This window comes from Apodemus sylvaticus, chromosome 19 (assembly GCF_947179515.1).
Source record: "Apodemus sylvaticus chromosome 19, mApoSyl1.1, whole genome shotgun sequence".
Taxonomy (NCBI): domain Eukaryota; kingdom Metazoa; phylum Chordata; class Mammalia; order Rodentia; family Muridae; genus Apodemus; species Apodemus sylvaticus.
In genome coordinates, this window is record NC_067490.1 from 1,776,912 (window position 1) to 1,792,080 (window position 15,169).

Consider the following 15,169-nt stretch of genomic DNA (forward strand, 5'->3'; position numbering starts at 1 on the left):
TGTTGGGTGTAATGGTGTATGAATGCCTAGCACTGGGGAGATTAAGATGGAGATTTCGGGAGAGGGTGCTGGAGAGATGGCTCAGCTGTTAAGAGCACCGACTGCTTTACCAAAGGTCCTGAGTTGGTCCTGAGTTCAAATCCCAGGAACCACATGGTGGCTCACAACCATCTGTAACAAGATCAGAAGCCCTCTTCTGGAGTGTCTGAAGACAGCTACGGTGTACTTACATATAACAAATAAATCTTAAAAAAAAAAAAAAAAAGATGGGAATTGGGGTCTGTAGTTTGAGGCCAACCTGGGCTACACAGCAAGCCTATCTCAGAAAGCAAACTCCCAGACCACTGAAGACAGAATGAAAGTGCTTACAGCTTTAGTGCATGACCTGGAAGATGAGTCACAGGGTCTAATAAAGTGCCTTCCTGCTTTGAGGACGAGTAGAGATTAGTAACATTTAGATTCTGATCAGTACACCTCGTACAACCTTTGGAAAGTAGCTAAATCAAAACTCTGAATTTGCATCCAAGATAGCCTCCTTCCGGCTAAGTCTGGATCGGGCTGGCAAGGTCTGTTTCTTAGAGAGCTATAGGTTTTTCTTCGGCTGTAAAATAAGAGTTGCTGGAAGACTGGAGCCCGGCCCTTACTGCAGCCTCTTGCCTTTGGAGAGTGGCCATCACGGCCACACTGGAGACCCTGCTTTGAGTCTCACACAGTACGCCACATCCCTTCCTGTCTCAGACTCATTCGTTCTGAGCCGCTTCACATCTCCAGATACCTGCCAGCTCTCTCACTCATGAAGGTCTTATTCGTGAAGAATGTCCGCTCACCTGCACACTGACTGGCAAAAGTGTTGTTTCCTCTTGCACATGAAGTTTCCCCCCTCTCACAGGCTGACTAAACAGTGGCATTTCGCCATCCTGGCATATGGCACCCCTTCCCCATACCCCCTGAAACCCTCTGCTATGCTCATTCAGCTGACCACGTGTGCTCTGAGCGGGCAACATCCACGTGTCCAGACCAAATTCAACACTCGTAGAAGACTCAGACTCTCAAAGCAGAGCCTGAGGCTCACCCTGGTGTATGCTATGGAGAGACCCTGGTGTATGCTATGGAGAGACCCTGGTGTATGCTATGGAGAGACGCCTTGTTTGGAAAAGTGAGAAGGGTCCTAGATGGGGAATCTCCAATGGAGAGCAGCACCAGAGATTGAGAGTCAAGAGGCCTAAGGGGAGGTGATTGGCAATTTGAGAGGGGTCGGTGCTTTCCTCTTTCCTCGCAGTGGGGGCTTTTTTGGTCTGGAGGGAAAAGGGAGAGAACAGAGAACATAGTATATTCCTAAAAACCATTTCTTCAGGGGCTGGAGAGATGGCTCAGTGGTTAAGAGCATTGACTGCTCTTCTGAAGGTCCTCAGTTCAAATCCCAGCAACCACAGGGTGGCTCACAATCATCCGTGATGAGATCTGACACCCTCTTCTGGTAATAATAATAATAAATAAATTTTTTTTTTAAAAAAAAAACTTTTCTTCATATCTCACCATGTGATCCATTCCGCTCATATGTGCTTCTGCCATGACATCACACACCATGACATCGACCATCATGTTCCAATGAATAGCTCTTCACCAGAGCCAAGCTTTGGAGGCTTAAATTTTTGAATTTTAAGCCTCCTAAAGTATGAGCTAAATCAACCTTTTTTTTTTTTTTTTTTTTTTTTTTTTTTTGTCTCCAGCTTCAGGCATTACTCCAATTAACAGTAACTGTCAACTTGACTCAGCCTAGCATCGTCATCTGAGAGAAGTCTGGGTGGAGGAATTACCTGGAATACATTGGCCTATAGGCATGTCTATCTGAGGCCATCAGATTGATGGCTGATACAGACGGGTCCAGCCCACTGTGGGCAGCACTATCCCAAGGTAGGTGGTTTTTCCACTGTATAAGGTAGCTAGCTGAGCATGAGCCAGCAAGGGAGCTAAAGAGTGAGAGAGAAAAACCCAGCCTTCCTCCACGGTTTCTGCCTCAGGCCCCTTGTATCTCTTCTCTGACTTCCCTCAATGGCGGGCACTGACCTGGAAGTGTAAGCCAAAGAAATAAATCTCTCCTTTCCTAAGTTGCTTTTGGTCAGGCTGTTTTGTCACAGCAACAGAGATCAAACCGAGTCCTTTGTGATAACAACAGAAAATGGACAAAGATAGAACGCAAAGATGGCTCTGCTGACCCTGGGTCCTCTCCCTTCCTTGGCTGATTCAGTGCGAGCGAGCTGATGAGTGCACGGGTCCCTTTCCAACCTCACGTTTTTGTTTGTTCGGTGACGCAGGGCCCTGTCCTTCAGCAGATCCTTGGGACTTCTTCTCCGCTAACGTCAAACCACAGAATTTCTTGACCAGGAAACAAATGAGCTAGAACAGGTTTCTGACCCCATCCCAGCCTCAGGGGCGGGTCCCACACCTCTGACAATCTTGATCTTCTTTCCTTTTTCTCTTCCTGCTTCAACCCAGCACAGTGTGATCATGCCATTCTTTGTCTTAGTACCATCCCCTTGACCCCTAGGCCGTTGCCTTCCCAGGCTCAGGACTGTTTCCTTACATGCTCGCACTTGGCAATCTGTCAAGATAAGTGCCCAGCCTCTCCCTGGCCCACAGGAACCTATAAAGGTCTCAGCCACACTTTAGCAATGAGAACGAGGTGACAGGCTAGTGCCGAGGACACTTGACATCTCAGGCATCCGACGACCTCCTCCCCAGCGGCAAAGCCCTTAGAAGAACGGAGCTCCTGGAAGCTCCTCTTTACCTTCTCCTTCTCAAGAACTCTCTAGAACTTGGCCACACTTTGGGATCCAGGTATCTTTGCCTGCCAGCCACAGGGAGGCAGAGGAAGATGCAGAGGGGAAGCAACCTCTGGTGCTGGCTGCTTTTGCAGCTCCTGCTTTTAGAAATCGGTGAGTGATTTTTATCTAAATGTGGATGGTCTAGCTGCTTCTGAGGAGGTAGGAGACGTTGGGACAAGCTCCTGTTCTCCCCAGAGAGAGTCATCATTTCATCTCTTAAGGGGAATGGTGTATCATTGCCCAGGAACCAGCAATGGACACTGTAGTCTCTGGTCTCACACTGCCTACGACCAAAATCATGGTTCCACTTATTAAGAGCGCCATGTGGGACTGGTTTTCCCAGGCCTCGGCGAAGGGGGGATAACCTGTGTGGTGTGGGCTAGGTGTTTAAATAATGAGAAGACTTGATTGTTGTTTTTTAAGATTTATTTATTTATTTTATGTATATGAGCACACTGTAGCTGTCTTCAGACACACCAGAAGAGGGCATTGGATCCCATACAGATGGTTGTGAGCCACCTTGTAGTAGCTAGGACTTGAACTCAGGTCCTCTGGAAGAGCAGTCAGTGCTCTTAGCCACTGAGCCATCTCTCCAGCCCGACTTGACTGTTTTTTAAGTCTTGTTTCTCTCCTGTCTGTAACCCTAATTCCAAATCACCCTAAGCCAATCTTAAACCAAGAAGAATAGAATCCAAAACTCTAGCTGGGGAGGCACAGGCCGGCAATTCCGGCTACTGGGGAGCCTGGGATGGGAAGATGGCAAGGCTTATCCGGGTTATGGAGCAAGTTCAACCGCAGCCCTGTCCATGGGGCGAGACTCTGTCTTGAAACAACACAGCATAGAATAAAACAAGAGGCTAGCGGTAGCTCGTGGGCAGAATGCTTGCCCAGCACGCGGGAGGCCCTGGGTTTGGAATTCAGCAAAGGAGTAAAAAAATAAAAATAAAATAAATAAAATCACATTAAATCAAACAAGTAGAGCTGGGTGTGGCCCCCTCACGCCTGAGGTCTCAGCGGCCAGCCTGAGTCACCTAGCAGGACTCGCCTGAAAGTTTAAAAATGATCAGAGGATAATAAGTGATCTAGTGGCAAGTTAATTTTAAAGACAACAGTGATCATAAAATTAAAGGCAGGCTCTCTCTATGAGGTGGTTGTGAAGCAGGCGCCATCTTAAGTAGACAAGAAGAACCTTCTGGATTCTACAAAAGAGCAAAAGGTGAAGACCCCAGTGGGTTTTAGCCTCATGGGTTTCTTCCGATGTTATGGATGTTATGATAAAGGCTGGGCTACTGTAGTGTGTAAGAGGCCCCTCCAGTGCTTCTCGGCATGGGGACTTGTTATCTCAGGACACAGGAAGCTGAGGCAGGAGGATCATGAGTAAGTTCAGACAACCTGGTACAGAGTGAGCCCTCTCAAAAACCTAAAAGCCTGGACTGTTTTTTTTACTTCGGTTCTTACAACAATGAACACTCCCGCGTTCTGCCTGCACAGAAGCGGGAAGTGGGAATCCTGGGGGAATTCATCTTTCTGAACCAAAATTCAAGCCAACTACAATTAGTTTATGTGTGAGTGCCTTTTGTTGGCTACATGCCTGTCCATGCACCACATGTGCACAGAACTGAGGAGAGCAGGGCAGGGGATGCTGGAGTCCCCGGAGCTGAGTTACAGGTAGGTAGTTGCCTGATGTGACCGATGGGAGGCAAACTTGCATCCCCTGAAAGCGGCAAGTACTCTTAGCCACCCAGCTGCCTTTCTAGTCCTTTCTCCAGACTATATCTTGATTCATTCATTTTTATCCTTCAAGATATTCCCAGGCAAATCCACCCCCTTTCCCTTGCCTGGACTGCTTTGGGTCAGCCCTGCAAAAAGGAACCATGACCTGGAATTGTGGGCCGAATTAATCCTTCCTCCCTAAGGTTGCTTTTGTTGGAGATTTTATAACAGCAGTAGAAAATATTGACTATTTACGCACACATACACACACACATCCCACATATTTAAAACTTTTATCCAGTTATCTGATAATTCTCTACCCCCGTCTGTCTGTCTCTCTGTGCATGCATGTGCATACATGTGTGCGTGTGTGTCTGTGTGTCTGTGCATGAGTATCTGCACATTCATGCTGAGGTTCAAATACAGGTCTTTGTGTGTGCTTGACAAATGTTTACCACTAAGGTGGGCGCCGCCCTTCAATTCCTTTATGGTATTTTTTTTTAAACTGAGATTTTTTTTTCTTTAATGTACGAATATAGAATGTTTATCAGATAAACTCAGCCTTGCTTTTTGATGTTATCTTTGCTCTCATTCTGTTTAGCTTCTTGTGGGTTTTTCGTTTGTTTGTTTGTTTGTTTGTTTAGACATAGTCTGATGTAGGCTAGGCTGGTCTAACATTAACTATGGGGCTGGAGAGATGGCTCAGTAGTTCAGAGCACGGGCTGCTCTTCACAGGACCAAAGTTCCATTCACAGAACCCACATGGTGGCCAACAACCCTCTGTGATTCCAGTTCCAGGGATTCCAACTCATTCTTCTGACCTCATGGGCACCAGGACACCGTCCATATTTCTAATTCTTGATTAGATAATTGATAATGATGGTGTCCACGGAGCACTCAGGAGCACTGAATAAAATCAGCCATGCCAAGAATTTGACAAAGGAGGAAGCAGAAGGCAAACATGTCAGTCTGAACCAGTTTCCTTTCATGGTCTTATTCAGAAAAAACTTCTGTTGTACCACAGGAGATGTCCACATTACCTCCAGCACACCAAATCCTACATCAGCAATGAACAGCACAGCCTCTGCCTCTGCATCCACCCAGACCACCACTGGGTCCAGCACAGACTCTGCATTCACCCTGACCACCACTGGGTCCAGCACAGGCTCTGCATTCACCCCGACCACCACTGGGACCAGCACAGTCTCTGACCCTGCATCTACTCCAACCACCAATGGGCCCAGAACAGCCTCTGAATTCACCCTGACCACCATTGGGTCCAGCACAGACTCTACATCCACACTGACCACCACTGGGTCCAGCACAGTCTCTGACTCTGCATCCACCCTGACTACTATTGGGCCCAGCACAGCCCCTGCATCCACCCTGACTACCACTGGGTCCAGCACAGTCTCTAACCCTGCATCCACCCTGACCACCACTGGGTCCAGCACAGTCTCTAACCCTGCATCCACCCTGACCACCACTGGGTCCAGCACAGTCTCTGACCCTACATCCACCCTGACTATCATTGGGACCAGCACAGACTCTGCATTCACCCTGACCACCATTGGGCCCAGCACAGCCCCTGCATCCACCCCGACCACCACTGGGACCAGCACAGACTCTACATCTACCCTGACCACCACTGGGACCAGCACAGACTCTACATCTACCCCGACCACCACTGGGTCCAGCACAGACTCTACATCTACCCCGACCACCACTGGGACCAGCACAGACTCTACATCTACCCCGACCACCACTGGGACCAGCACGGACTCTACATCTACCCCGACCACCACTGGGACCAGCACAGATTCTACATCTACCCCGACCACCACTGGGACCAGCACAGACTCTACATCTACCCCGACCACCACTGGGTCCAGCACAGACTCTACATCTACCCCGACCACCACTGGGTCCAGCACAGACTCTACATCTACCCCGACCACCACTGGGACCAGCACAGACTCTACATCTACCCCGACCACCACTGGGACCAGCACAGACTCTACATCTACCCCGACCACCACTGGGACCAGCACAGACTCTACATCTACCCCGACCACCACTGGGACCAGCACAGGCTCTACATCTACCCCGACCACCACTGGGACCAGCACAGATTCTACATCTACCCCGACCACCACTGGGACCAGCACAGACTCTACATCTACCCCGACCACCACTGGGACCAGCACAGACTCTACATCTACCCCGACCACCACTGGGACCAGCACAGACTCTACATCTACCCCGACCACCACTGGGTCCAGCACAGACTCTACATCTACCCCGACCACCACTGGGACCAGCACAGACTCTACATCTACCCCGACCACCACTGGGACCAGCACAGATTCTACATCTACCCCGACCACCACTGGGCCCAGCACAGCCTCTGCATCCACCCCGACCACCACTGGGTCCAGCACAGCCCCTGCATCCACCCTGTCCACCACTGGGTCCAGCACAGCCCCTGCATCCACCCTGACCACCACTGGGCCCAGCACAGACTCTACATCCACCCCGACCACCACTGGGCCCAGCACAGCCTCTGCATCCACCCTGTCCACCACTGGGCCCAGCACAGCCTCTGCATCCACCCTGTCCACCACTGGGTCCAGCACAGACTCTACATCTACCCCGACCACCACTGGGCCCAGCACAGCCTCTGCATCCACCCTGACCACCATCATTGGGTCCAGCACAGCCCCTGCATCCACCCTGACCACCACTGGGCCCAGCACAGCCCCTGCATCCATCCTGACCACCACTGGGTCCAGCACAGCCTCTGCATCCACCCCGACCACCACTGGGCCCAGCACAGCCTCTGCATCCACCCCGACCACCACTGGGTCCAGCATAGCCCCTGCATCCACCCTGTCCACCACTGGGTCCAGCACAGCCCCTGCATCCACCCTGACCACCACTGGGCCCAGCACAGACTCTGCCTCTGCATCCACCCCAACCACCACTGGGTCCAGCACAGCCCCTGTATCCACCCCGACCACCACTGGGTCCAGCACAGCCCCTGCATCCACCCCGACCACCACTGGGTCCAGCACAGACTCTACATCCACCCCGACCACCACTGGGCCCAGCACAGCCCCTGCATCTACCCCGACCACCACTGGGTCCAGCACAGCCCCTGCATCCACCCTGACCACCACTGGGCCCAGCACAGACTCTACATCCACCCCGACCACCACTGGGCCCAGCACAGCCTCTGCATCCACCCTGTCCACCACTGGGCCCAGCACAGCCTCTGCATCCACCCCGACCACCACTGGGCCCAGCACAGCCTCTGCATCCACCCTGACCACCATCATTGGGTCCAGCACAGCCCCTGCATCCACCCTGACCACCACTGGGTCCAGCACAGCCCCTGCATCCACCCTGACCACCACTGGGTCCAGCACAGCCCCTGCATCCACCCCGACCACCACTGGGCCCAGCACAGCCCCTGCATCCACCCCGACCACCACTGGGCCCAGCACAGCCTCTGCATCCACCCCGACCACCACTGGGCCCAGCACAGCCCCTGCATCCACCCCGACCACCACTGGGTCCAGCACAGCCTCTGCATCCACCCCGACCACCACTGGGCCCAGCACAGCCTCTGCCTCTGCATCCACCCCGACCACCACTGGGCCCAGCACAGCTTCTGCATCCACCCCGACCACCACTGGGCCCAGCACAGCCTCTGCATCCACCCTGACCACCAGTGGGTCCAGCACAGCCCCTGCATCCACCCCAGCCCCGACTGGGACCAGCACAGCCTCCAGCTCTGGCTCGAGCAGCACCTACAGCACCTCTAACCCCACAGTTTCCACTGGAGCACACACCACCTCCAACCACACTGAGGAGGTGGAGTCCAGTGGGTCCCTGAAGCCCTGGGAAATCGTCCTCATCACCCTGGCCTCTGTTGTCATGGCCATGGGACTCTCTGCTGGGCTCTTTATCTTCGTGGTGAGTACCTGATAGGTAACAAGCTGCTTAGGGAAGGCTGGGGTGGTGAATTACAGCAGCCTTAAGTCAGAAGTAGATGGGAAGAAATGGAGATCAGGAGAGTTACAAGCAGAAACAGAAGTTAGAATCAGAAGAGTGTATCCATGCCCCGAGAATTCACCGAATCTGAACAAGGCTTGCCAAGAGGAATGGAGACCACGGGGAGTTTTAGGGAAGGGGTTGTTTGGAACATGAAAGAAAGGCTGTTAGGAAGAGAGGGTAATGGTTTCAAAGTTGCCCATGGTAAGTACCTGGGAGGAGGAGACAGGGCTCTTAAACTGTGTGCTCTTTTTTCTAGAGAAGATACCTGTCTCGGAGAAATGCTGCTGATGGAGCAGTCTACAACCCCCACAATTCCCACTCTGGTCCTGGAGGATCCGATATGACTCCAGGGAGCCCTACCTGCTCCTGGAGGAGACTAGGAACCTCTGAGGTCATAGAGATGAATGGGTTATAACTACTGCCCACGAAGCCCAGGGCCTCATCCTTCTCAGACCCGAGCCACTGCTTCTTCTGTGAGACCCCTCTAGGAGCCCCTTTCCAGCTTTGTTCGGGTCCCTGACATCCTTGAGGAAGATACATGCTTCTCTTCTGTCTTTACCAGACACACAAAGGAAGATAATGCATTGTGTGGTCACTTCACAAAGAAATAAAAACATCCAACATGTCTGAAGAGAGGATCTATATACGTGGGTGGGGGTCTAGAGCTCTGAAGGGAAATTTTCCGGTTACATGGGAGAGTACTTGTACTAGAATCCGTGTGGCCTTCCCAATCTCCACAGGAAAATCCAGAGGCCTCATTCAAGATCCGCATGTGCCCATTTTCTTAGTCTTCCTGCCCCAAGCACGATCCTGGAGTCTTGGTTTGGTTTGGTTTGGTTTTGTTTTGTTTTGTTTTCCCCATTGCTGTGATAAGATACCATGACCAAGGCAGCTTATAGAAGACAGAGTTTATTCGGGCCTTATAGTTTAAGACAGTTAGAGTCCATGCACAGAATGGCAGAGAGCATAGCAGCAGATAGGCAGGCTTGTTGGAGCAGTAGCTAACCTCCCACATCTTGAGACTCAACCATGAGACGGAGAGAGTCAAGTAGTCAACATAGGAGCCTATGGGAGCCATGCTCATTCAAACTAACACAGATAGAGATTTGGGGAAATTGGGTTGGCATAAGTGACGGGGAGGGACTTGGGGAAGGATCTACAGCAAGACTGGTCTAGAATCAGGTTGTTGTGTGCAGAAACCAGAGAGGAAGAGAAGCAAATCCCCTCTTGTGCATCACGTCGGTGGTCCAGAGTAGAAGGTTGTGTGCCCTTCGAGGTCTGGAGGACAGGGGGCAGCTGTTTGCAGAGGCAAAGGTCACTCTGAATCCAGAGGAACTGAGGTTCTCACCTGGGGCAGAGAACCATCTGTGTTAATGGGCTCAGCCCTGCTCATAGCAAGAGAAGTAACTCTCTGCTCTCCCTACTCAGAAGGGACAGTAAAACTGGAAACTATGTTTTACCCACGAGGCTGTGCTGTGCCAAATATAAGTGGGGATAATGTCACCATCATATCACTTTTAAAAAATCCATCGACTAGGGGCTGGAGAGATGGCTCAGCAGTTAAGAGCCCTGACTGCTCTTGGAAAGGTCCTGAGTTCAAATCCTAGCAACCACATGGTGGCTAACAATTATCTATAATGAGATCTGATGCCCTCTCTTCTGGGGTGTTTGAAGACAGCTACAGTGTAATTACATATAATTAATAAATAAATAAATTATAAAAAAAAATCATCAACTAGAATCAGAAGCTGTGTTGACCATCCTGCAAAAAGGTGTCTCCTGCTGGCAGGAACCTAGAAAGGGTTATATAAAAAATATGGAGGAGCTGGGCATGGTAGCCATGCCTTTCATCCCAGCACTCAGGATGCAGAAGCAGGGGGCTCTCTAGTTCAAGGCTAGCCTGTTGTATATAGTAAATCCCAGAATAGTCAGGATGAACCCATTAACAGAGACACAGAGACACTGTCTAAAAACAAAAAACAAAAAACAAAGCTGCTTACACACACACACACACACACACACAACCACTGACCAAAAGCCACTCGGGGCAGGGATGGTTTCTTTCATCTTAGATTTGCCATCCATAGAGGGAAACCAAGATGAGAATTCAAGACAAGAACTGAAACAGAGGTTTTGGAGTGATGCTGTTTACTGGCTTGCTCAGCTAAACATTCATCTATAGCCCAGACCCATCTGTCCAGGGACAGACTACCTACATCAATTAACAGTTGTGAAAATGCCCTACAGATTTGCCTCCAGGCCAACCTGAAAGAGACAACCCCTAAACTGAGGTTTCCTCTTCCTGAGTGTGTGAAACTGACGGCTAAGACCAGGCACCACACCAGTTACGAGAAACGTGCCAGATCACAGGTAAACCAGTAAACTAGATAGAAAATGAATTGTCCCTCAACGAAACTATCAAAATATTACAAGGCACATCATGTAAATATACATTTACATATACGAAGCTAAATAACAAGTCCCTGGAAGAAGAAAAAACAAGGAGGAGCAATCCCCAGTGATTTAGGCACATGACTGTGCCGTCAAGACTCGCTTTCTCAACAACTAGAGCATGTACGCAGAGCCTATTAATATCACTATTTAGGATGCATTGCAGGATTACCAACATGGAGGTATGTATGATATAAGTATGTATAATGTATGTATGCATGCATGTATGATTTATATACATATAATGTAAATGTGTATGACGTATATATGTATGATGTACATATATATGACATAAGCATGTATATGTGTGATGTAAATATCATTATTTATATATGATATCGGTATATATAATATAAACATGTATGATCTAAGTATGTATGATGTATGTAAGTATGATATATGTGTGGTGTAGGTATATATGATATAAATATGTTAGATGTATGCATGATGTAAGTATGTATGATGTGAATATGTATGATATATGTATGTGGGCGATTGTCATGGTGGATGTGTCACAGTCAGGGACTAGCTGTGGGAGTCTGTTCTCCCCATCCACCTTGCAGGTCAGGCTTGGCACAAGGTGCCTTTACCTGCTGAGCCATTTCTGGATTCCATAAGCTACTTCTTTCTCCTGACAAATATCAAAGCCCGCCAAGACCATCTGATCTAAGCAAAAACACTTCAAAGAGGGCCATTCTTACCTCCCCTTTCATGATCCTGTTCAGTCTGGGCCCTGGCTCTACTCTCCCTCAAACCTACAACAAACCTTCCCAACCATACCTAGGAACAGACATCTCTCTCTCCTTTTTTTTTTTATTCAAAACTGACCATTCTCACTGAAAAAACAAACAAGTTTTAAGCCCTCAGTTCTGCATGTACCTTCCTTCACAATCACGGACTCTCCAAAGAGGCATACAGAAATGGGCCTCTGACTTGACCACTTCCCCAGGTCAAACTGCTCCAGAGCTATTAATTGTGATTTGTCTCTTCAGATGAGTCTTCCAAACTCTCATAGCTGGGCCTTCTCAGCCTCTGCAGGTTTTACAGTCTAAATACATTGTAACAATGATCATCCCAGAATTTCTATGCAGGACAAGGTGGGAGCAGGTAAACCCATCTGTCCATCAATGGAAGAAGAGTATGTTAGTTAATGTTCTGTTACTGTAACAAAATATCTGAGACAATCTACTTACAAAGAGAAGTTTACTTTAACTCACAGGTTTTAGATGTTTCAGGCCATGACACCAACTGACCCTGTAGCTCTGGGTCTGTGCGAGGCAGGAAGAAAAAAAAGGAGAGGCGAGGATGAACCCCTCTTCAAAGTTCTGTCTCCAGTGACTGTAAATCCTCCAACTAGGCCACATCTTGTAATTTCTACTGCCTCCCAATAGTGTCACATTGGTTTAATTCTGTCTGTCTGTCTGTCTGTGCTTTCCTGCTTGTCCCTGGCTGGCTTTTCATGACAATTCAACTGCTTCTTCAGTCTGACCTGGCTCTAAATCACTGGGTTCTAACTGAGGCACACAATGTAACTGTGTGTTACACTGACAGGTCACACTGTTACTATGACAGAACACATGGCCTTCTCCCCAGGAGGCTCCTCTGGTCCCTCCCTGCCCTCCTCCTTCTTACCACCCTGAGAAGCAGCTGCTGTTTTGACTAAATCAGCACTAGCTGGCTTTTCCATGTACTTGCGTTCTGCAGAACCGGAGCCACACGGTGGCCTCTCCTAGAGAGCCTTTTGAAGGATTGAAGCTTCAGTACTTAGTGAATTTAGATGCTAATTCCCACCTATAATGATGCCCCTCTCTACCGCCACTGGAAAATGAGTGCCCAAGTACAACACCAGATCAATGACAGTCCGTGGAAGTGTTCTTTTTCCTCACACCTGTGTGGCATGCATCAAAGCTCCCTACAGTTTGAGAAGCCTAAAATCAGGGCTCCAGGTGGTTAGAACCACGGCCAGTGCTGAGGAACCATTATAAAAGACAGACCGGGGCATGGGTGGTTCTGAGCTTCCTCCTCACCCCCTGGAAGACGACATCTACCTGCTTACAGGACCCCAGAAACTGGATTTAGTTATCACCCACCTTCTCCACCCTTGAAAAGTCCAGGACAGTGGAACGTGTCAGTCACACAGCCACACCCTCCAAATCCCTAGCTCCTCTCATACACACAAAAACTCATGCTTTAAGTATATTTCCATTTTTGTGTTAGCTGCACGCATAGCTAATCCAAGACACACGTGGCCCCAGGTCACAGACTAGACACCTGAATCCTTGAAAAATTTTGAGAATATCATCTTTATGACAATAAAGAAGGCCTGGAGATCTAAACACAACACAGCAAGAACTAATGATAAAACATTTTAAAAACTGCTGAACAACTATCAGGAATTCCCTGTCTGAATACACCTGTAAAAGAGGTGTATTCAGACAGGGCGGTGGTGACATATGCCTGTAATCCCAGCACTCTGGGAGGCAGAGGCAGGCAGATTTCTGAGGCCAGCCTAGTCTACAGAGTGAGTTCCAGGATAGCCAGGGCTATACAGAGAAACCCTGTCCCCCGTCCCCCCCCCAAAAAAAAACAAATCCAAAGAAAGAGAAAGAGAGAGAGGGGGGGGGAGCATAAAGGAGCCCCGTGTGCTGGAGTCCATCCTTCACACAAGCTCAGGAGCCGTGGTAGGTGGGGCACCATGAGTTCCAGGCCAGCCAAGGCCACATAGTAAGATCCTGCGGAGAGAGAGACAGACACAGAGACAGACACAGAGACAGAGAGAGAGAGAGAGACAGAGACAGAGACAGAGACAGAGACAGAGGAGGGCTAAAAACCCAAGACCGGAGATGTTGCAAGAGGCACATTTGACAAAGGAGTCAAAGCCTGGATATTCAGGAACCATAATCAATAAGAAAATGACAGCTGGGTGTGGCAGCATGTGCCTTTAATCCCAGCAGAGGCAGAAGCAGAAGCAGAGGCAGAGGCACGCAGATCTCTGTGAGTTCAAGGCCAGCCTGGTTAGATGAGTTGCAGGACAGACAAGGCCACATAGAAACCCTGTCTGGAGAAGAAAGAAGATCTGTAGAGATGGCCCAACTGTTGAGCCAGGCTGCTGCTCTTACAAAGATCCAGAGCTTTGTTCCCAGAACTGACATGAGGCAGTCCCCTGCCTGCTGCTCCAGGGGACCTGAAGTCTTCTTGTCTCTGTGGGCATCTGCACTTGTGTGTGTGTCACACACACACACACACATACCACACACACACACACAAATAAATCTATATTTTTACAGGCAAAATAGTTAACAAAAAAAAAGGATAAAAAAATGGCCAGTGAACATTTTTTTAAACAGATGTTTGTAGGAAATGGAATCTAAAGCTACAACTGGATAGCATAACATAATGATACCCGTGACTAGAATTTAGGCCGATAGCACCAGGTACTGCTGAGACACTAAACAACTGTCACGCACTGTTAGTAGAAGTGAGAACTTACAAAATTATTTTGGGAAAATGAGAATGCTATATATTTTTAAAAAGATTTAGTTATATTTTAGGAGTGCTTGCTTGGATCCACGTATGTGAACCAAGCACATGCATTGCCTGAGCAGGTTAGAAGAGGAGCAGATCCCCGGAACTAAAGATGTAAGTGGGCATAAGCTTCAGTGCGGGTGATGGGGATAAAGCCCAGGTTCTCCACAGTGTGAGTGGTCTGCCTGCATGTATGTATGCATGTAAATATGTATGTGTGTATGCATGCATGTATGCATGTAAATATGTATGTGTGTATGCATGCATGTGTGCATGTAAATATGTATGTGTGTATGTATGCATGTAAATATGTATGTATGTGTGTATGCATGCATGTATGTAAATATGTATGTGTGTATGCATGCATGCATGCATGTATACCACCTGCATGCCTGATGCTCAGATCCTCTGGAACTCAAGTTACAAACAGTTGTGATCTGCCACGCGGGTGCTTGTAATGGAACCCCAGATCCTCTGCAAGAACAAGTTTTTTTTAAAAGATTTATTTATTTATTATATCTAAGTAATTTAAGTAAATTATAATATATAATTATTATATATATATAAATATTATATGCATTATATAAATATATCTT

The 15,169-nt window shown here is 48.7% G+C and overlaps 1 protein-coding gene across 1 annotated transcript; it reads left to right on the forward strand.

The window, feature by feature from the left end:
* Positions 1-5,417: 5,417 nt before the first annotated feature.
* On the forward strand, positions 5,418-9,012 carry Muc22 (mucin 22). The gene is made up of 2 exons (XM_052164425.1): positions 5,418-8,516; positions 8,854-9,012. Exons 1-2 carry the CDS (start codon positions 5,418-5,420, stop codon positions 9,010-9,012), a joined length of 3,258 nt encoding a protein of 1,085 aa, XP_052020385.1.
* The last annotated feature ends 6,157 nt before the right edge of the window (positions 9,013-15,169 follow it).

What these genes read in the sequence shown, in the direction of transcription:
- Muc22 (XM_052164425.1), top strand. Translation starts at nt 5,418, where the DNA reads ATGGTGTCCACGGAGCACTCAGGAGCACTGAATAAAATCAGCCATGCC. An exon ending in CTGGGCTCTTTATCTTCGTG is followed by an intron (nt 8,517 to 8,853) that starts GTGAGTACCTGA and finishes TCTTTTTTCTAG; the next exon opens with AGAAGATACCTGTCTCGGAG.